At 43.3% G+C, this 22,500-nt stretch overlaps 2 protein-coding genes across 20 annotated transcripts in view; one reads left to right on the top strand and one right to left on the bottom strand.

The window, feature by feature from the left end:
• The window catches only part of ZNF569 (zinc finger protein 569), a 67,409-nt gene extending 63,656 nt beyond the window's left edge, over positions 1 to 3,753 (bottom strand). For 2 of the 7 annotated variants that reach the window (XM_017870553.1, XM_017870558.1), the window contains exons 1-2: positions 3,227 to 3,637; positions 1,450 to 1,613 (exon numbers count right to left, since the gene is read on the bottom strand). The gene's annotated coding sequence lies outside the window, so the exon portion shown is untranslated. Of the gene's footprint in view, positions 1 to 1,449; positions 1,614 to 2,881; positions 3,205 to 3,226; positions 3,638 to 3,659 lie in introns of those variants that run through there. The other 5 variants (XM_017870554.1, XM_017870560.1, XM_017870555.1 and 2 more) reach the window with 3 other exon arrangements.
• Positions 3,754 to 4,073: 320 nt separating this feature from the next.
• Positions 4,074 to 22,097, top strand: ZNF570 (zinc finger protein 570). 13 transcript variants are annotated; one of them, XM_017870579.1, is made up of 5 exons: positions 4,074 to 4,158; positions 6,272 to 6,485; positions 12,494 to 12,620; positions 12,951 to 13,046; positions 20,636 to 22,097. In XM_017870579.1, the coding sequence occupies exons 2-5, from the start codon at positions 6,453 to 6,455 to the stop codon at positions 21,988 to 21,990; spliced, it is 1,611 nt and encodes a 536-aa protein (XP_017726068.1). In that variant the 5' UTR covers positions 4,074 to 4,158; positions 6,272 to 6,452; the 3' UTR covers positions 21,991 to 22,097. The 13 variants fall into 13 exon arrangements, 12 of the variants coding, with proteins under 12 accessions (XP_017726068.1, XP_017726071.1, XP_017726066.1 ...); XM_017870582.1 differs by having other exon boundaries at positions 4,088 to 4,158; positions 6,402 to 6,485; XM_017870577.1 differs by lacking the exon at positions 4,074 to 4,158 and adding an exon at positions 4,919 to 5,657 and having other exon boundaries at positions 6,402 to 6,485.
• Positions 22,098 to 22,500: the final 403 nt, after the last annotated feature.

Below are 22,500 nucleotides of genomic sequence, written 5' to 3'. Positions count from 1 at the left end.
TTATAGAATAAGGACATAAAGAAAATATTTTGTACAGCTATATAATATGTTTATGCTTTAAGCTAAGTATTATTATAAAAGAGTAAAAAAGTTTAAAAAATGTAAAAGTGTATAAATTAAAAGAGTTACAGTAAGCTAAGGTTAATTTATTACTGGAAAAGAAAATGTTTTATAAATTTAGTGTAGCCTAAGTGTATGGTGTTTATAAAGTCAACAGTAGTGTACACTAATGTCCTAACCCTTCGTATTCACTCACCACCACACACACATAAATATATATATACATATATAGGTGTACCAGTTTTAATCTTATATTTATTTATTTATTTTTGAGATGGCGTCTCACTCTGTTGCCCAGGATGGAGTACGCTGGCACAATCTCGGCTCAATGTGAGCTCCGCCTCCCAGGTTCAAGTGATTTTCCTGCCTCAGCCTCCCGAGTAGCTGGGACTACAGGAGTGTTCCACCACACCTGGCTAATTTTTTGTATTTTTAGTAGAGATGGGGTTTCACCCTGTTAGGCAGGATGGCCTTGATCTCCTGACCTCGTGATCTGCCCACCCTGACTTCCCAAACTGCTGGGATTACAGGCATAAGCCACCGCGCCCGGCCCATTTTTAATCTTTTATACTGCATTTTCACTGTATCTTTTCTGTGTTTAGATATGTTTAGATACACAATGTCTTACCATTGTGTTACAGTTGCCTATGGTAGTCAGTACAGTAACATGCTGTGCAGGTTTGTGGCCTGATAATAGGCTATGCCATACAGCCTAGGTTTGCAGGAGGCTATACCATCTAGGTTGTGTAAGTACACTCCATGATGTTCGTACAAGGACAAAATTGTCTAACCAAGTATTTTTCAGAATGTATACCCATCATTAAGCAACACAACTGTAGTTTCCTAATTGGTCTCTCTGCTTCTTCCCTTGACCTCCCCGCTTTTTCCTCATTCGTCCTCCCATAGGCCATTCTCATCAGAGCTGCCAAAGCTATCTTCTTAAATTGTAAGCAGATAGTATCATTTCCATGCTCAAAAAGCCTCCAGCAGCTTCCCATTCTCACTCAGAGGAGAAGCCAAAATTAGTACTACGGGCCATAAAGCCCAATCTGATCTGCCCTCCTCCCCTCCACTTACCTTTCTTCTCTTCTCTCCCACTACTCTCCCCTTCAATTACTCTATTTCAGCCACACCAGCCTCTTCACTAACAGGCATGTTGCCACTTCAGAGCCTTTACAACTGCTGTTCCCTCTGCCTAGAATAACTTTCCTCATGCATAAATAGATTCTTTACTTCCTTCATATCTTTATTACTACCTTTTCAGGATGCCTTCCCTGAAGAGCCCATCTAAAACTCAAACTCCCATCTCTAATTCTAAATATCCTCTCACTTCACATTTTTTCTTAGTATTTTTCACCATTTAATATACTTCATATTTAATTTACTTACCTTGTTTATTATCTGGCCCACAAAAATGTAAGTACCATGATAGTAGGGGGGTTGCCTCTTGTTCACTGCTATATCCCAAGCACCTAGGATTGTGCCTGTTACACAGACAGCGTTCAATAAATGATGAGTCTATGAATGAATGAATCCTTAATATATGAAGAACTCTGGAAAAGAAATTCGAAAATAGAGCGCTACTTTAGAAAACGTATAATTCACAAAAGATTTTTTAAATGCTTGACTTCAATAAGTAATCAAACAACTGTTTTATAGTAAATTAATTAATTTATAGCCATGAGGTTAACAAAGATTACTACTATTTAGAATATCCATTGTTATCAACGGTGTATGAGGATATAGGCAGTCTTATGCCAATAATACTGCAGATTATTGGAACTTTACAGAAGAATAATTGGATAGGCTCAGGGAACCTTTAATAAGAGCATACATTTTGACCTATCAATTCTACTTTTAGGAGCCTGCTCCCCCTCCAAAAAATTTAGAAAAGTACATTAGAACATGTGCCAAATAGTTGCTGATAAACACACAGTTTATAATTTCAATAAGCTAGAGAGAACCAAATCACCCATCGACAGGGGTAAACGTATACCATGAAATACTTTAAAATGATGGCATAATTTGTGATTCTTTAAATGGAAAGATACTAATCATATATTGTTAAATAAGAAAGGATGGTTACAGAGTTGTATGTATAGTGTGACTGCAATTTTGAAGCCATCATGCACATATATAGAAAATATGAACGTATACGTATGTATTCACAAAGGCGGGGTTGAAAAGATGGAAAGTAAATTTTGACAGTAGTTGCATGGCTGGTACAACTATGAATGATTTTTGTTCTTCGAGCTTTTCTGTATTTTTCTCCACCCCACTCTACTCCCCAAATGAGGTGGAGTAGGGAACGAGGAGAATGAGTTTAGTACGTACACAAAACAATGTAGCTAATACACGAAAATAAAATTAAAAATAGTGTTGAGGCTATCGATGTTTCATATAAAAACATATTTCCGGTCGGGCGCGGTGCCTCACGTCTGCAATCCCAGCAGTTTGGGAGGCTGAGGCGGGTGGATCACCTGAGGTGAGGAGTTCGAGACCAGCCTGACCCACATGGAGAAACCCCTTCTCTACTAAAAATACAAAATTAGCCAGGCGTGGTGGCACGCGCCTGTAATTCCAGCTGCTCGGGAGGCTGAGGCAGGAGAATCGCTTGTACCCGGGAGGCAGAGGTTGTGGTGAGCTGAGATCGCGCCATTGCACTCCAGCAGCCTGTGCAACAAGAGCGAAACTGCATCTCAAAAACAAAACAAAACAAAAACAAACAAAAAGAACATATTGCCAATGACTCCAGCCAAAGACATGCAGCGCTGGCACAAATGCCAAGTGTCACACATCTACACCCACAAGCACACCCTACCTTGCAAAAACAGTTTTTCATTCATTCAAAATCCCACTGTCACGCATGTTTGCACGCAGGTTCATACTGAAAGATAAAAGGGAAAGCGCCTCCACGAAATCCGCTTACGGACACGCTCCCGGGGCCACACTCAGCCAGACAAATGTCTGGCAAATGACAGTCACTTCACGCCAGACTCTCACAGTCCTTCACACGCCACTCCCACTGCCTCAGGGAACCACAGGCACAGGCATTGCCTCGCCCGGCGTCCTCTTCCAAAGATTGGGGCACCGGGTCCGCGGGCCCTCACTCCCACCGAGCACAAAGAGTCCGGCGCTCAGAGATAGCGGTTTCCCGAGGACTCACCACCGAGCCCGCGGACACAGGCCCCGATTCCACACCTAACGCTGCCAAAGTGGCACAGCCGGCGCGGGCTGGGACAGAGGCGCCCCTGAGGCCGGGGCTGTAGGTGGCTGAGGGCGCCACAAGCCTTGGTCCGTTAGACCAGGGGAGACGCTTCCCAGAGGCCCCCGCGGCTCACCCGGGCGGGACTGGCTTCCCCGTTTGCGCGTCCTGAGAAGCCGACCACGGCGTTCCAGGGCTCACAGCTCCGCGCAGGGGAGCTCAGCCTAGGGTTTTGCCGGAGCGGCCTCCTGCCAGCCCAGCTCTGAGATTGGGAGCACAACTTGGTACTGAGAAGAATCGAGTCGTTCCGCTGCTTCCTGCGCCGAACTACATTTCCCAGAGGCCTTCGCGGCCCTATTGCCCCTCGCCCCAGCAAAAGGCACTTCCTTCTTACAGTCGGCTGGAGCTGTAGGTTCGCAGGGTCCGTGAAGGAATCCTGGCTCAGTCTATTTAGTTCCGTCTTTTCGGGTTTCTACCTGAGACTAGAATACAGCGTGGTGAAGGTGGTGAAAGCTCAAGGGCCCGTGAAGGCCGGGTCAGCTGGAGCCTTAAGGTCCTGGCAGCGGCTAGAACAGGGAGGAGTGACGACGTTGTGTGACTGTATGTGTGAAACTTCGGCCATGGAATTTGGAGTTTGGGGTTTCCTGGGCGAGAGACCATGTCCAGTGACATCTGAGGTCGTGCGAATATGCGATCTTTTGTGTGACCATGGTCGCGTTTTATATTCTCGTGGCTGTTTGATTCTGACCTTGCATGTATTTGTTCTTTCTGGACTTCTCGAAATGACAGGGTTACTGGATTTCATGACCCGGGATCGTGAGGGAAAAGTAGTGTGGCCAATCCCCTGGATTCTGAACAGACTTGGCCTTACTAGCTGTGTCATCTCAGACTAGGTACTTAACTTCTCCATGCCTTTAGTCTTAATATCTTTTTTTTTTTTTTTGTGAGACAGAGCCTCACTTTGTTACCCATGCTGGAGTGCTGCGGCGCGATGCTGGCTCACTGCTGCCTCGAACTCGCGGGTTCAAGTGATTCTCTGCCTCAGCCTTCCGAGTAACTGGGACTACAATCACGGGACACCCCGTCTGGCTGATTTTTTTTTTTTTTTTTTGTTAGTAGAGATGAGGTCTCACTATGTTGCCCAGGCTGGTCTCGAACTTCTGAGCTCAAGCGGTCCTCCGCCTGGGCCTCACAAAGTGCTGGGGTTACAGGCATGAGCCGCACGGGGCCGTCTTAATACCTTTAATAAAGAGATAATAGGCCGGACGCGGTGGCTCACGCCTGTGATCCCAGCACTTTGGGTGGCCAAGGCGGACGGATCATTTGAGGTCTGGCGGTTTTTTCTCTTTTTCTTTCTTTCTTTTTTTTAGACGGACTCTTGCTCTGTCGCTCGAGCTGGAGTGCAGTGGCGCGATCTCGGCTCACTGCAACCTCCGCCTCTCCGCCTCCCGGGTTCAGGCAGTTTTCCTGCCTCAGCCTCCTGAGTAAGGTGGGACTACAGGAGCGTGCCACCACACCCGGCTAATTATTTTGTAATTTTAGTAGAGACGGGATTCCACGATGTTGGTCAAGCTGGTCTGGAACTCCCGACTTCGTGATCTGCCCGCCTCGGCCTCCCAAAGTGCTGGGATTACAGGCGTGAGCCACCGCGCCTGGCCGAGGGTAGCGAGTGGGAGGCTGCCAGGAGTGTAGTACGCTTGCGCAGTTTACCTCCTCGCACCCTCGCACCCCCAACTTTTTTCGGGTATCCAGCACAATTCTAGGAATTCGCCTCCCACCCATTTTGAGTAGACCCGCCACTAGCGCGTTCCCACGCACAAACCTTTTCCCTGCGGCCAACCCGCGGTTCTCAACTCCCCGCCCTGGTTGCTAAGTGGGGTGCGCGGAGCACTTGTGCCTACCATACCAGCCACTATAGTGTAACGCTGGGTCCCGTCCCTGTGACCCAGCCAGGCTCGGAGCTGCAGGGAATCCGGACTTTCGAGCTCTCTGGAAGTCAGGGGAGAGGCTAGCGTGGGAGGACCTGGTGGGGAGGGGGCAGTGTTACAAACCCTGCGCGGAGCTGCCCTGTTGCTGCCAGACCCTGCGGCGCCGCAACCTTTTCTACTGCGGACTACGTTTCCCAGCGGCCCCCGCGGGAGCTGGGCCCGCGGCCCCTTTGTGTCCTCCGGGGGCGGAGGCAGCTGAGGCGCTTCTTTCCGGGCCCGTAGGGGATGGGTTCCATCCCACTCAGGGTAGGGGTGTGATCCGAGCGCAGATTCCCCGAGCCTTTGGGGCGGGAACGGGATCTTCCCATAGCTCTGTTCTGCAGGTAGGGAGTGGGCTGAGGAGTGGCGTGTGGTTCTCCGGAAGCTCGTCCCAGGCCCTCTGTGTGACTCCGGTGCAAGGGGAGGTTGGTACCGTAGTGCGAGGCTGTCACCGCGTGTGCCTGTCCACGTCCTGTGTGACTGGGTGCGTGGGAGTCAGTGGCACCGTGGTGTGTGAGGCTGTGAGTTGGGGCGGGAGCGGGCGAGTGTTCGCTGCCCCTTGTTGGGCCGATACCCGCGGCCTCTTTGTGACTGGGTTGTGAGACTGTCGCTTGTGATAGATACCCTGGTGTCTGAGCCTTGCCGGTATGGGAAAGGGTGCCCGTGTGAGACAGTCCATACCCATGGCCTCTGACGGTGGCGTGGGTAAGACGGTGGTTGGCACTGTAGTTTTTCAGACTCTGATTATGTGGGGGATTGAATGAGAGACTGTGTGACACCGAGAGGCTTTTAAAGCCAGCCCAAGTCATCAATGTGCCACCAAGTTTCAGAATCACTGATTTATTAGAGAGGAGGATTGTGGGGTCAGGTCCTCTTTTATTTGATCTTGGTGCTCTTGTATTTATTAGTTCTGTGTCTTTATGTGAAAGCTTGCATTCCTCTGAGTCTGTATTTGTAAAACCTAGAACATCTGGTGTTATGTTAAGGAACTGGGAAATGATTTAGGCGTGAGTTAAATTGTATGCAAACAAACTCCTAGGTCTCCGATATGTTCTCTATATTGGAGGGAAGGTTGCAAGAGGAAGAAAGAGAATCCTAAAAAGTCTAGACTGGTGATTCTGGATGCTGCAAGAAAAGTCTAGTTTCTCGTGTTCTTTTCCCCATCTCAGTCATCTGAGGCCACTGCCATTTCCCAAGAGAAGAGCAAGGAGGGAGAAAGAATGGCTGTTGGGCTTCTTAAAGCCGTGTACCAGGTGCGTTGGTGTTTTCTCTATTTCCTGAATACCTGTCTGCTTTCCAGAACAAGCAGATACTAATTTTCCTTCTGCTGAAACATTTCTGGGTAACCAGTCATGTCACTTATCAACACTCTCCACTGGATTCCCATCTTATTCAAGATAAATGCTTAAGTCCTTGTCTTGACCTGCAGGGCCCTGCATAATCTGGTCCCTGACTGTCCCTCTGACTTCATCTAATTTTTCTCACCCTGTCTTAACTCAATCACTCAGTTCCAGCAACACTAGCTTCCTTGTAATGTGGTGAGTACAATTCTTTCTTATTCTTTTTTTTTTTTTTTTTTTTTGAGACGTAGTCTCACTCTGTCACCAGGCTGGAGTGGAGCGGCCGCAATATGGGCTCACTGCAATCTACGCCTCCCGGGTTCAAACAATTCTCCTGCCTCAGCCTCCCGAGTAGCTGGGACTACAGGCACGTGCCACCAGACCCGGCTCATTTTTTGGATTTTTAGTAGAGACAGGGTTTCACCATGTTGGCCAGGATGGTCTCGAACTCCAGACCTCAGGTGATCTGCCCGCCTCAGCCTCCCAAAGTGCTGGGATTACAGGCATGAGCTACCATACCCAGCCAGTGAGTACATTCTTTTTTTTTTTTGAGACGGAATCTCTCTCTGTCCCCAGGCTGGAGTGCAGTGGCACGATCTCGGCTCACTGCAAGCTCCGCCTCCCGGGTTCACACCATTCTCCTGCCTCAGCCTCCCGAGTAGCTGGGAATACAGGCACTCGCCACCATGCCTGGCTAATTTTTTGTATTTTTAGTAGAGATGGGGTTTCACCATGTTAGCCAGGATAGTCTTGTTCTCCTGACCTCGTGATCCACCCGCCTCAGCCTGTCAAAGTGCTGGGATTACAGGCGTGAGCCACCGCGGCTGGCTGCCAGTAAGTACATTCTTAATGCATGGCCTTGCACTTGCTATTCCCTCTGCCTGGGATACTGTTCCCTCAGATACAGATACAGACCAACTTCCTCACTCTAGTTTCTAACCAAACAACATTCATTCATTCTAATTTTTAGTAAGCACCCATTACCACTGGGTGTCACAGTGCTTAGTCCCTCATCCTGTTCTCTATCTACACTTACTACCTTGGTGATCTCATCCTGTCTCATAGCCTCAAATACCATGTATATGCCAACAACTACCAAACTGTACACAGCCCAGACCTCTCTCTTGAAGAGTTGTATACCTGACTGCCTACTTAACATCTTCATTTGGTTGCATAAGAGATATCTCAAATGCAAACATCTTACAAATGGAGTGAAACGAACCACTGGTGGTTTTGGAACATGAGTGACATGAACTGATTTTCATTTGGTAGGATCACTCTGGCTGCTACTGAGAATAAACTGAATGGGACAAGGATAGAATTAGGGAACTCAACTAGGAAACTCTTAGGTACTTCCCTGTCTCCATTGATTAAGCTAAAAATCTTCCATCAGGAAATCAGAGACTTCAAAATACATCCAGAATCAGATTACTTTTTGAGATGGAGTCTCGCTCTGTCAGCCAGGCTGGAGTGCAGTGGCATAATCTTGACTCACTGCAACCCTCATCGCTCCCTGGTTCAAGCGATTCTCTTGCCTCAGTCTCCTAAGTACAGGCATGCGCCACGACACCCAGGTAATTTTTGTATTTTTAGTAGCAACAGGGTTTCACCATGTTGGCCAGGATGGTCTCTCTCTCTCTTGACCTTGTGATCGCCTGCCTTGGCCTCCCAAAGACTGGGATTACAGGCGTGAGCCACGGCTTCCAGCCCAGAGTACTTTTTAGTATCACCACCGCTTCCATTATGTTCTGAACCATCATCTCTCACCTGTGTTACTATGGTACTCTCCTAACTTCTCTCTCTACCTCCACTGTTGTTCTCTTTTAGTCTGTTCTCAGTGGAGCAGCCAAAGTGATGCTGTTAATACATAAGTTGTATGAGTTCATTATTTATAGGCAGAGGGTGGGTGGAAATGACAGAGAGCATAGACAACTCTTTCAAAAAGTTTAGCTATGGCCGGGCGCGGTGGCTCAAGCCTGTAATCCCAGCACTTTGGGAGGCCGAGACGGGCGGATCACGAGGTCAGGAGATCGAGACCATCCTGGCTAACACGGTGAAACCCCGTCTCTACTAAAAAATACAAAAAACTAGCCAGGCGAGGTGGTGGGTGCCTGTAGTCCCAGCTACTCGGGAGGCTAAGGCAGGAGAATGGTGTAAACCCGGGAGGCAGAGCTTGCAGTGAGCTGAGATCTGGCCACTGCACTCCAGCCTGGGCAACAGAGTGAGACTCCGTCTCAAAAAAAAAAAAAAAAAAAAAGTTTAGCTATAAGAGGAGAGAGCCGGACGTGGTGGCTCACGCCTGTAATCCCAGCACTTTGGGAGGCCAAGGCGGGCAGATCACCTGAGGTGAGGGAGTTCGGGACCAGTCAGACCAACATGCAGAAACCCCATCTTTACTAAAAACACAAAAAGCCGGGCGTGGTGGCACATGCCTGTAACCCCAGCTACTCGGGAGGCTGAGGCAGGAGAATCACTTGAACCTTGGAGGTGCAGGTTGCAATGAACTGAGATCGTGCCATTGCACTCCAGCCTGGGCAACAAGAGCTAAACTCTGTCTCAAAAAAAAAAAAAAAAAGGAGAGAAATGGGTGGTAACTGAAGGAGAAGACTAGTCATAATTGACAAGGTTTCAGAAAGATGGATATATGTTGCCAGGCTGATGCTAAAGATTCAGTAGAAAGGGACATTTGAAGATGAATAGAGAAAAGGGAATTGCTGGAACAATGTGCTTAAGTAGGTAAGAGGAGCTAAGTGTTTGGCCTTTTCTAGGAATGTGGGTTGTTCAGTTATAGGAATAAGGGCATGTTAGGTTGTAGAAGCACAGGTGCAGGTGGATGTGTAGATGTGGTGGGAATTATCTTTCAATGGGTTTTGTTTTCTCAGAGAAAAAGTAAGATTGTCAGCTGAGAGTGAGCATGGGGAAGGAGATCTTGAAGGTGTGAGGAGAGAGGGGACAGTATCAAATGGTCATTTAGCAGAGTGAAGGGATGAATGGACTAGGGAAATGTATCATGCAGCATTTCGGCCCACTTGAGGTTAAGTAATCATGAATTTAAAGTGAGACTAATTTGCGTGGTTGGTATGATTTTCTCCAGCAGAGTTCAGCTATGCAGGGTACAGGCACAGAGTAAGCAGAAAGATGGCTGCAGTTTAACCAAGTGAGTACCGTTAAGAGAGAGAGGGGCAGGGAAGGCAAGGGCATATGCAGGGGGTGATGATAATAGATGGTTGTGCTGGGAAGTGAGGGTACTCGGGGATGAGGAACAGTGAAAAAGTGGTCAAAGTGGTAAGATCAATGAATTGTACTTCTCCAGAATTTGACTTCTGGTGGAGTCAAGTAACTATCCAGTTTGGGGTACCACAGGGCAACAGTTGAGATATAGGAGGTAGAAGTCAGAGTGGGGTGATTGAGGTTATGAAGGGTTTGGTACTGACTGGTACTAACAAGGTCTGGGTTATGACCATGGAAATGAATGACTGTAGAAGCGTAGAGGATAAGACTATTCTAGGAGAGAGGGGTCAGAAAACTAAGAGGCCAGGTTGTAGGGAGTGTTATTTATGTGGATATCGAAGTGACCAAAGACTGATAGGAATGGCATTGAAGAGAGTGACAGTGAGTCAGGTGCTGAAGAATTTAAGGAATGACAGAGAACTGGTATCTATCAGGAATTAGTAGATAACCATCGCAAGGAAGGATTATGATTGACATATTCTAATTTCATGAGGTTTAAAACTAGATCCCAGGTTCACGCCATCCGCCTCCCAGGTTCAAGCCATCCGCCATCCAGGTTCACGCCATTCTCCTGCCTCCGCCTCCCAAGAACCTGGGACTACAGGCGCCCGCCTCGTCGCCCGGCTAGTTTTTTGTATTCTTTAGTAGAGACGGGGTTTCACCGTATTAGCCAGGATGGTCTCGATCTCCTGACCTTGTGATCCGCCCGTCTCGGCCTCCCAAAGTGCTGGGATTACAGGCTTGAGCCACCGCGCCCGGCCAAAACTAGATGTCTTTTAGGGAGGAGGAAATATTTTGGAAACAAGAGCAAAGAAGTGACCTGCCTCACCTTCAAGTGCTGTGGTACAAGGAATGTGGGGAATAAAACATTCATCCAGTGACAGGGCGTTAAGGGAAGTCGTCCTCTCAGCTGGAAGCCATGTTTCTTTAAGGGCAAAAAGAAAACAGGAAAAAGTGGGAACTGTAGTTTTGCTTCAGACTGGTTTGATGATAATTGTGAATGGAGTTTGAAACCAAATATTATCATTTGTTAGGGGTCAAATATTTTAAGATCAGAATGTAAACTCCTATATTGACATAGAAATTATTTTTGTTGACTATAAAGAATCAGTGGAAAGTATGTATGTCATATATAAATATTTATACATTTATTATATGTATTTATATAAGCTAAGGAAAACAGGAAGCATTGTTAACAGGAGCAGAGAGGGGGAGATTTGCCTACTTCCTATAATTAAGTAAGAAAAAAGGTTACCAAGTATTGAACTTGAAGAATTTTGCTTCTGTAGAGGTAGTTTGTTTTGTTTTGTTTTGTTTTGTTTTGTTTTGTTTTTGAGACAAAGTCTTGCTGTGTTGCCCAGGCCAGAGTGCAGTGGCACAATCTCAGCTCACTGCAACCTCTACCTCCTGGATTCAAGCGATTCTCCTGCCTCAGCCTCCCGAGTACCGGGGATTATAGGTGCGCACCACCACGCCCAGCTGATTTTTGTATTTTTAATAGAGACAGGGTTTTACCATGTTGGCCAGGCTGTTCTGGAACTCCTGACCTCAAGTGATCCACCCGCCTTGGCCTCCCGAGTGCTGGGATTACAGGTGTGAGCCACTGCACCCAGCCTAGAGACAGTTTCTTTAATTGTAACAAAATTGTGTCAAATGCAAAAAGTTGCATTGCCAGGTTCACATCTTTTAATTTTGTAAAAAATTAATACATACACATATAATGAATGTTTGTTTCATCAGCAAGTGGTCACATTATAGAAACCTGGAATCCAACAGCATCACAGCAGCAAGTTTTGTTTTGTTTTGTTTTTAGATGGAGTCTCGCCCTGTTGCCCAGGTTGGAGTGCAGTGGCACAATCTTGGCTCACTGCAACCTCCGCCTCCTGGGTTCAAGCGATTCTCCTGCCTCAGTCTCCGGAGTAGCTGAGACTACAGGCGTGCACCACCACGCCTGGCTAATTTTTGTATTTTTAGTAGAGACACCATTTCACCATGTTGGCCAGGCTGGTTTCGAACTCCTGACCTCAGGTGATCCACCCACCTCGCCTTCCCAAAGTGCTGGGATTACAGGCATGAGCCCAGCTCAGCATCAAGTTTTTAAGAACTTTCTCTAACCCCTACTAGGCGGAAGCAATATTATGAGTGGAACACCCATTTCTTTACACAAAATTTTGAGAACTCTGCATTAAAGTATTTGAATTTTAATGGAATTGATGCTCTGCTCTGCTTGGTTTGGTACAGTTGTCAGAGATATAGTGAATACTTTCTGGGATTATTTTTGATCCCTTTCTAGCTTCTTGAAATTTTCTTCAAGCCACTCATTGATTAATTCAACTTAGTCAATATTTGAATACTTCAGGTGTGCCAGATTCTATTCTGTACCTGGGGATAAAGCAGTGACCAAAGCCAAAACATAATCTGCCCTCATGGAGCTTATATTTTAGTTGAGGAGGGTGAAGAATGGGCAATGAATAAAATAATTAAGTGCTGTGGAGGGTTAGGGAATTGAGGTTGAAGCATTGCTATTTTATACTGGAATAATCTGAGACATACAAAGGCCCTGAGTAGAAATATGGTAACATGGTTACATATTTGAGGATGTAATATCAGAGAGGGCCCAGTGTGCCTAGGGCAGAGGAAATGAGGTGAATATGGTAAGAGATACGGTTCTTTCATTTATTTCATTTCAGGAGTTGGTGACCTTCAGAGATGTGGCTGTAGACTTCTCCCAAGAAGAATGGGATTGTCTGGATTCTTCTCAAAGACACCTGTATAGTAATGTGATGCTGGAGAACTACAGGATCTTAGTATCACTGGGTAAGGATATCTTCTTGCAAAATTGAGCTTCTGCTCAAAAGGGGCTCCTTGCTACCACTATTGTGAATTTTTGGATAACATCTGCAAAGTTTGGCTGAATGTCTGCTGCCGATGCCAAACGAATGGGTTAGTGTTTGTGGATTTGGCAGTAAACATATTCTTGGCCTATGCCTGAAGCTTCATCTTCCTTATCCTTCTAATACATGTCTTTTACACATTTCTCTTTTTGCTTACTGTAAACTCCCTTTTCCCCGATGATCTAAGGATTGAATGTGAGTTCTAGAATATCCACAGCATGACCAAATTCTATTTTTTTTTCATATATTGCAGGACTTTGCTTTTCCAAACCAAGTGTGATATTATTGTTGGAACAAGGAAAAGCACCCTGGATGGTGAAGAGAGAGCTGACAAAAGGCTTGTGCTCAGGTTAGTGAAGAGGAAATTGGCAAAATCTTTGCACGTGACAGCTCAGCTTGACTCAAAGGTATCACCTCTTTACTCTTCAGGCTTCCAAATTCTTCTCAAATGTTCTAGGTCTTTATAAAAATTTGGGGCCATTTAGGATGTTCTCCCATATTTCTTATTTTTAATTATTTCACTTCTCTCACTTTCCTATCTCCTTTCTAATAAGTCCCATTCCCTCTTAGTTTCATAAGTCTCTCAGTCTTTAAAAAATCTTTTACCAGTCTTATAATTTTTTTTTTTTTTTTTTTTTTTTTTGAGATGGAGTCTTGCTCTGTACCCAAGTTGAGTGCAGTGGTAGCGATTTGGTCACCACACTTGCCTCCGGTTCAAGTGATTCTCCCTGCCTCAGAGCCTTCGCCAGGAGTGGGATTACGGCGCACACACACGCAGTAATTTTCGTATTTTTTTTTTTTTTTTTTTTTTGAGAGAGTCTCACTCTGTCCGCCCAGGGCTGGAGTGCAGTGGCCAGGTCGTCAGCTCACTGCAGCTCCGGGCCCCTCCCGGGTTTAGCCGATTTCCTGCTAGCTCCGAGTTGCTGGGAACTCAGGCGACCGCGACCTTGCCCCGGGTAGTTTTTGCTTTTTTTTAAGTAGAGACGGGGTTTCACACCAGTGGTTAGCCAGGATGGTCTCGTTCCCTGACCTCGTGATCCGCCGTCTCGGCCTCCAAAGTGCTGGGTTACAGGCTTTGAGGGCCACGGGCCGGCCTAATTTGCCTAATTTTCGTATTTGTAATAGAGACAGGGTTTCTCCATGTTAGGCTGGTCTCAAACTCCTGACCTCACGTGATCTGCCTGCCTCGGCCTTCCAAAGTGCTGGGATTACATGCATGAGCCACTGCGCCCGGCATCTTACAAAGTTTTGAGCTCTACAGAGCATCAGAAGTGTAGGCAGTCTTGGGGACTGAGTCTTCAACCTGAAGCATCTGATGCTATCTCCAGGTAGATAGAGCTGAGGTAGAGGACGCCCACTGCAGAATTCATTGCTTGCTTGTTGGTGGAGAGAAATCCTCACATTCAGTCACAGAAGCCTTCTGTGTTTATTTTTGTGGTGCGAGAGAAGAGGAAAACAGTTTGCATGTGTCATTTTCCTAAGGTGCTCATTTTGGGGAAGTTGTCATGTGTGTGTGTGTATTTGTAGCTTTTTTTTTTTTTTGAGACAGAGTTTCCCTCTCTCGCCCAGGCCAGAGTGCAGTGGCACAATCTCGGCTCACTGCAACCTCTGTCTCCTGGGTTCAAGTGATTCTCCTGCCTCAGCCTCCCAGTAACTGGAACTACAGGCACCCACCACCATGCCTGGCTAATTTTTTGTATTTTTAGTAGAGACGGATTTTCACCATGTTGGCCAGGCTGGTCTCAAACTCCTGATCTCAGGTGATCCACCTGCCTCAGCCTTCCAGAGTGCTGGGATTACAGACGTGAGCCACCACACCCAGCCTGTAGCTTATGTTTTTGATACTTTAAGAAACTTTCTATGTTCTGAGTTCATATAGATATCTGAAAATAGTCTTTTAAAGATTGTCCTTTTATATCTAGGTCCATAATCCAATTGGAACTTATTTTTGAGGATTATTTTAAATAAGAATTTAATTTCTGTATCTTATGGAAAACCAAATGTCCCAGATATTTTTAAAATAAATGCTCCCTCTGCCTGTTTTCCTGAGTGTTACCTCTTAATATATCAAGTTTTAGTCTTTTTATGGTTGTGACTTTAAACTTTATTCAATTTCATTGATCTCTTTTTCTTTATTCCAGTACCACACTATCTTAATAAAAATAGTTTATTAGAAGGATAATTATCTGCTAGGGAACATCTCTACAGCTTGTTTAAATTCTTTAGAATTTCCTGTTTGCCTTTTGGCCATCAATATAAAGTTTAGGGTCAACTTGTAAATTTTGATCAGAAAACAACACAATGCTGTTAAGTTTTGATTCCAATTTTAAGTTTTGATTCAAATTTTATTCTGTAATCAATTCTGGAAATTTAAAAAATTCATTAACATGGTATAGCTCTCCATTTATTTAGGTTTTTTTACTTTTGTCAATGTTTTATAATTTTCTCCAAAAAAGGCTATGCACATCTTCTGTTAGATTAATTGTAAACATTAAACATGTTAGTTTCATTGCTGTGTTAAATGTTATCTATATTTTCTGTTTGTTGCTCATATATAGAAATGAAGTTAACTTTATATACATTGATCTTATATCCAGCAACCTTGCCAATCTCTCCTGTTAATACTAATATTTTTAGATATGTTTGGATTTTATGTATGACTAGACATGTTTGTGAATAATGGCAATTTCTTCATTTTCAATTCTTACAGCTTAATTTCTTTTTCTGTTGCCTTTGTTGTATCTCCAGTATCATATGAATCGAAGTAGTGATAACAGGCATTCTTATCCACTTCCGGTCTTAATAAGAATACTTTAATATTTTGTTTTTTGATAATTGTGATGTTTAAAAGTTTTTGGTACGTACTGTTTCATTCATCTTTGCTAGAGTTTCATTGTGGAAAGCTTTTGAGTTTTAACAAATGTTTTTCTCCATCTGTAGGTGATTTTACCTCTTACCAGGTTTTAGTTTTTCACCTCTTAATGTGGTAATTTACAGACATTTTCAAATGTTAAACCAACATTGCATTCCCAAGATAAACCCATCTTTATATCTTTTCCATTTTTTGCTAGTTGCTATTTGCCAATGTTTTGTTTGGGTGTTTTGCATCTGTATTTATTAGTGAATTTGGCCTTCAGTTTTGCCTTCTTATCAGATTTTAGAATCAAAGTTGATTATTCTCGTAAATTCTCTTTTCTTCTTTAGAAACATTTGTGAAAATAAAATTGTTTTTTGAATGTTTGGTAGAATTTTGTTCATCTTGGCCTGGAATTTTATTGTTAAAAGAAATTTGATATGTTCTAAAATTCTAGATTTTCTATTTCTCCTGGAGTCAATTAGGGTATTTTTTCTAAATATTTTAGTTTTGATGTAAATTTCCAAACTTATTAGATGGAGTTGTCCATTATTTTTCTAGTTCTCAATGATTTCTTGATCCGTGAATTATTTAGAAGTTTGAAATTGAAGGCTTTTGTTTGGTACTTGTTTAATTGCATGATATTTAGAGAATGGGATCTCTTTAATATACATTTTTTAAAAGTATTTTGAGACTTGCTTTATTTCTTAGGGCTAGTTTTGGTAAATATTCTATGTGTCCTTGAATACAATATGTATTTTCTGGTTATTGAATACAGTGTTTGATATATGCTCATTGGATTAAGCTCATTAACTGTGCTGGTCAAATCTGTGTCCTTATGGATTTAAAAAAATGTCTTGAGCAATCAGTTACTGGGAGACATGTTAAAGAAACTTCTACTCTTGTGGTAAATACATACTTTTTTTGTCATAATTGTAACAGCAGATTTTTTGTATTTTGAAGGTATTTTATTTGGTCATATGTTTTTAGAATGTTTTATTTTTCTAGTGAATTTTTTCTTATGTTATTGTTACTCTCTTTAAATCTCGTGATTATCTGATTAAGCAAAAAAATTCACTTAATATTGTTATAGCTTTATTTGCCTTTTGTTAATATTTACTTGATGTAGTTTTTTTCTACTCCTTTATTCTCTGAACTTGCTATGTGTTTCTCTTATAAGCAGTATTTGGATAAACATTTTTAAAAATCCAGTCTGATAACCTTTATCTTTTAACCAAATGATGGTGGTCTGTTAAATGTTTTGGTACTGTTAATAGAGTTGGATTTATTTTCCACTGTCTCACTTTCTTTTATAAATTGTGCCTTTTCAAATTTTTCTTGTTTCTTGGTTTTTCTCCATCTCCTAATTTGAATGATATACAATCTGTTTCTATTCTGTACTGGTTACGTTAGAAAATCTAACATTTATGGCTGGGCGTGGTGGCTCACGCTTGTAATCCCAGCACTTTGGGAGGCTGAGGCGGGCGGATCACCAGGTCAAGAAATCGAGACCAGTGTGGCCGACATGGTGAAACCCCATCTCTACTAAAAACACAAAAATTAGCCAGGTATGGTGGCGTGCGCCTGCAGTTCCAGCTACTCAGGAGGCTGAGGCAGGAGATTCGCTTGAACCGGGGAGTCAGAGGTTGCAGTGAGCCAAGATGGCGCCATTGCACTCCAGCCTGGGCAACAAGAGCAAAACTCCATATCAAAAAAAAAAATACAAGAACCTTAGACTGTCTTAACTTACCCTCATTTCAGTTATTCCTTGTTTTTCTTCAATGCCATAAACTATTATTTTGCTTTATGAAGTTATATAATAGACCATTATTACATTTAGTGTTGTTTAGATTTATCCACTTTTGGCTAGGTGCGGTGGCTTATGGCTGTAATCCCAGCACTTTGGGAGACCAAGGCAGGCGGATCACTTGAGTCCAGGAGTTTGAGACCAGCCTGGGCAACATTGTGAAACCCCGTCTCTACAAAATGCAAAAATTAGCTGGGTATGGGGGTGTGTGCCTGTAGTTCCAGTTACTTGGGAGGCTGAGGTGGGAGGATCGCTTGAGCCCAGGAGTTCAAGGCTGCAGTGAGCTAAGAACGTGGCACTGCACTACAGTCTGGGTGACAGAGCAAGGTTCTGTCTCAAAAAAAAAAATTCACATTTGTCATTTTCCTTGTTCACCATTCTACCCCGGAACTTTTTCCTGAAGTAATTTCCTTATAAATATTTTAGGGATAAGTTCATATAAACTTACATTGTTGTTATTGTTTTGTTCATTTATATGTTTTGCTGTCATACATACAAGAACCTTTCCTTGTCAGTCATAGATTGACAGATTTTTTTATTTTTTTGAGATAAGAGTCTTGCACTGTCACCTGGCTGGAGTGCAGTGGCATGATCTCAGCTTACCGCAACCTCCCCATACCGGGTTCAGGCGATTCTCCTGCCTCAGCCTCCCGAGTAGCTGGGATTACAGGCGCGCGCCACCATGCCCGTCTAATTTTTTGTATTTTTAGTAGAGATGGGGTTTCACTGTGTTGGCCAGGCTGGTCTCAAACTCCTGACCTGGTGATCCGCCCACCTCAGCCTCCCAAAGTGCTGGGATTACAGACGTGAGCCACTGTGCCCGGCGACAGATTATTTTTATGAGTGCTTTAAAGATACCATTCCATGCTTTTCTGGCTTCTGTTCTTGCTTTTGAAAAGTCAGTTTTCATTAATATATTCTTCCTTGCAACTTTCAAGAACTTTCTTCTTGCCCTTGTTATTCTACATTTTCAATGTGATATATCTAGATGTCAATTTCAGCTGCTGTACTTTGGATTTATTGTGATTTTTTTTATCTGACCATTAATGGACTCTGGGTAATTATCAGCTATTATCTCTTCACATATTGTCACTTTCCCATTCTCTGTGTTTATTTTTCCTAAAATTCCAGTTAGATGTGCCTAAGACCAAACTCACCAGGGATAAATTGATGCTCCCAGCTTCAGTTCCACCTTACTTACTTGAAAGTGCCTTCTAGAGTCTGTTTGATCTTTGAGAGTTTACCTTAGTTTCCTGCCAGCTTGGCAATGCAGCTAAAAGAAAGTTTTTCTATTTCTACAAAATCATAAGCTTTTTTGTACTAGGAAGATTTGTCATAATAAAACTAGTCTGCTATATTGCCGGGCTACTTTAGGTACCTCATACAAGTGGAATCATACAATATTGGTCCTTTTGTGACTGGCTTATTTCACTTACTGTAATGTCCTCAAATTATATCTGTATTATAGCATATGTCAGAATTTCCTCCTCATTTAAGGCTGAATAATCTATTTTATGTATATACCACATTTTGTGTTGATTTCATGGAATAGCAACCAGCTATTACTCCTCCACTCAAACCACTTCAATGAGTCTCCATCTGTGTTAGGACGTTCTTGCACTGCTATAAAGAAATATAATATCTGAGACTGGTAATTTCTATGAAAAGGGGTTTAATTAGCTGTCAGTTCTGTAGGCTGTACAGGAAGCATAGTGGCATCTTCCTCCGAGGAGGTCTCAGGAAGCTTCCAATTATGGCAGAAGGTGAACAGAGAGCAGGCACATCACTTGGCAAAAGCCAGGAGCCTATGAGAGAGGGAGGAGGTGCCATACACTTTTAAAGGACCAGATCTCATGAGAATTCACTCACTATCATGATGGTACCAACAGGATGATACTAAACCATTCATGAGGACTCCATCCCCATGATCCAGTCACCTCCCACCAGGCCCCACCTCCAACACTGGGGATTACATTTCAACATGAGATTTGGATGGAACTATATTACCATGTGTTACAGTTTGACTCTGTGTCCCCATCCAAATCTCATCCTGAATTGTAATCCCCATGTGTTGAGGGAGGGACCTGGTGGGAAGTGATTGGATGGGGGCAATTTACCCCATGCTGTTCTCATGCTAGTGAGGAAGTTCTCATGAGACCTGATGGTTTCAAAGTGGCAGTTTCCCCTGCTTTCTCTCTCTCTCTCTCTCCCTCTCTCCCTTTCCCTTTCTCCCTCTCTCTCCCTTTCTCCCTCTCCCTTTCTCCCCCCCTCTTCACTCCTTCTCTCCTGCTAGCTTGTAAAGAAGGTGCCTGCTTCCCCTTCACCTTCTGCCATGATTGTAAGTTTCCCGAGGCCTTCTCAGCCATGCAGAACTGTGAGTCGATTAACCCTCTTTTGTTTAGAAATTACCCAGTCTCAGGTAGTGTCTTTATAGCAATGTGAAAACGGACTAATACACTCTCCCTCTCAGAGTAAAAGCCAAATTCCTTAGAAGGCCTGTGAAGCTTAAATAATCTCATTACTTTTTATCTGCTGACTTTATATCCTACTACTCACTCTATAGGCCACACTGGCCTTCTTAATATTCCCCAGACATAGTAGACACACTTCTACTTTTGGGCCTTTGAACCAGCTGCTACCTCTTCTCTGAATGCTTTTTTCCCGGAGACTTGAATGACTGACTGACTTCTTCACTTTCTTCAAATCTTTGCTTAAATGTTAACTTATTAATGATTCCTAGCTCTAATTTCATCAGTACCCATGACATCCCCTACCCTGATTTTCTTCCTCTGAAGCACTTAGTATCTTCTAACATAACATGAAATTTTCACTTATTTTCTGTCTCTTCTAAGAAAATAACATCCTTGAAGGTAAGGATCTTTGTTTTGTGATATTAAAAGCATCAGAACAGTATCTGGCAAAAGGTAAATATTTGTTCAATGAATGTTCTTGAATGAAGCAGCTAAAAGAATGGAGACTATTTCAGTGTCTATTTTATTAACACAGGCATAAAATTGTAACCAGCTCTGACCACATCTCTAACTTCTTCCTGCCCTGAGATTTACTGATTTTTCTTTTTTAACTCTAATTATTCCTTCTTAGGTTTCTGTATGACCTGTGTTCTGTTTCTCTTCTTGTACACTTCAGAACTGCAAAAGCCAATGTTCCTGTGGGTTTTGCTGTTTAATTCACATATTTTACTTTACAGATGTACTTTCTTAAATGTACTTTCTGATACTCAATAGAGGAGACATTTTTTCTTATTATTACTTTTCAGGCTGGGAGCCTATATGTGAGACTGAAGAATTAACCCCAAAGCAGGACTTTTATGAAGAACATCAATCCCAGAAGATAATAGAAACACTTACAAGCTATAACCTTGAATACTGTAGTTTGAGAGAAGAGTGGAAATGTGAGGGCTATTTTGAAAGGCAACCAGGGAATCAGAAGGCGTGTTTCAAGGAAGAGATAATCACTCATGAAGAACCCCTTGTTGATGAAAGAGAACAAGAATATAAATCTTGGGGAAGTTTTCATCAGAACCCACTGCTTTGTACACAAAAGATAATCCCCAAAGAGGAGAAAGTACATAAACATGACACACAAAAGAGAAGCTTTAAAAAAAATTTAATGGCTATTAAGCCCAAGAGTGTCTGTGCAGAGAAGAAACTTTTGAAATGTAATGACTGTGAAAAAGTCTTCAGCCAGAGTTCATCCCTTACTCTTCATCAAAGAATTCATACTGGAGAGAAACCCTATAAATGTATAGAGTGTGGAAAAGCCTTCAGCCAGAGATCAAATCTTGTTCAGCATCAGAGGATTCACACTGGAGAAAAACCCTATGAATGTAAGGAATGTAGAAAAGCTTTCAGTCAGAATGCACATCTAGTTCAACATCTGCGAGTTCATACTGGAGAAAAACCTTATGAATGTAAGGTATGTCGAAAAGCCTTCAGTCAGTTTGCCTACCTTGCTCAACACCAGAGAGTTCATACAGGAGAGAAACCCTATGAATGTATCGAATGTGGGAAAGCTTTTAGCAACAGATCATCCATTGCTCAACACCAGAGAGTTCATACAGGAGAGAAACCCTATGAATGTAACGTCTGTGGGAAAGCATTTAGCCTTCGTGCATACCTTACTGTACATCAGAGAATACATACTGGAGAGAGACCCTATGAATGTAAGGAATGTGGGAAGGCCTTCAGCCAGAATTCACACCTTGCTCAACATCAGAGAATTCATACTGGAGAAAAGCCTTATAAGTGTCAGGAATGTAGGAAAGCATTCAGCCAGATTGCCTACCTTGCTCAGCATCAAAGAGTTCATACTGGAGAGAAACCCTATGAATGTATCGAATGTGGGAAGGCTTTTAGCAATGACTCGTCCCTTACTCAACATCAGCGAGTTCATACTGGAGAGAAACCTTACGAATGTACTGTTTGTGGAAAGGCTTTTAGTTACTGTGGATCCCTTGCCCAACATCAGAGAATTCATACTGGAGAGAGACCCTATGAATGTAAGGAATGCAAAAAAACCTTCAGGCAGCATGCACACCTTGCTCATCACCAGAGAATTCACACTGGGGAATCACTGTCACCACCCAACCCAGTCAATCACCAAGTCCTATAGATCCTGAGTCCTAAATATTTCTAGAATTTGTACTCTTTTTTATCTTTAATGTTGTCACCTTGGTCCGATTCATCTCACTCTGATTACTAATATAGCTTTCAAACAGGTCTTCCTGTATTTATTTTTGCTACCTTTAAGTCCATTTCCCACAATGCACTCAAACTGATCTTTTTTTCTTTCTTTTTTAAAATTTTTTTTTATTTTTGAGACAATGTCTTGCTCTGTTGCCCAGGGTGGAGTGCAGTGGGATGATCTCAGCTCACTGCAACCTCTGACTCCCAGCCTCTGCCTCCAAGGTTCAAGCAACTCTCGTGCCTCAGCCTCCCGAGTATCTGGGACTACAGACATGCACCACCATGCCTGGCTAATTTTTGTATTTTTTAGTAGAGATGGGGTTTTGCCATGTTGGTCAGGCTGGTCTTGAACTCCTGATCTCAAGTGGTCTGTCTCGGCCTCCCAAAGTGCCTGGATTACAGGCATAAGCCATCACCCAGCCTCAAACTGTTCTTT

This window comes from Rhinopithecus bieti, unplaced genomic scaffold (genome assembly GCF_001698545.2).
Source record: "Rhinopithecus bieti isolate Rb0 unplaced genomic scaffold, ASM169854v2 scaffold_5002, whole genome shotgun sequence".
NCBI lineage: Eukaryota > Metazoa > Chordata > Mammalia > Primates > Cercopithecidae > Rhinopithecus > Rhinopithecus bieti.
The sequence above is the reverse complement of the archived record's forward strand: the minus strand, read 5'-3'. Positions and strand labels throughout refer to the sequence as shown.

What these genes read in the sequence shown, in the direction of transcription:
- ZNF570 (XM_017870575.1), top strand. Translation starts at nt 5,479, where the DNA reads ATGGGTTCCATCCCACTCAGG. An exon ending in TTCTTAAAGCCGTGTACCAG is followed by an intron (nt 6,486 to 12,493) that starts GTGCGTTGGTGT and finishes ATTTCATTTCAG; the next exon opens with GAGTTGGTGACCTTCAGAGA. An exon ending in CAGGATCTTAGTATCACTGG is followed by an intron (nt 12,621 to 12,950) that starts GTAAGGATATCT and finishes CATATATTGCAG; the next exon opens with GACTTTGCTTTTCCAAACCA.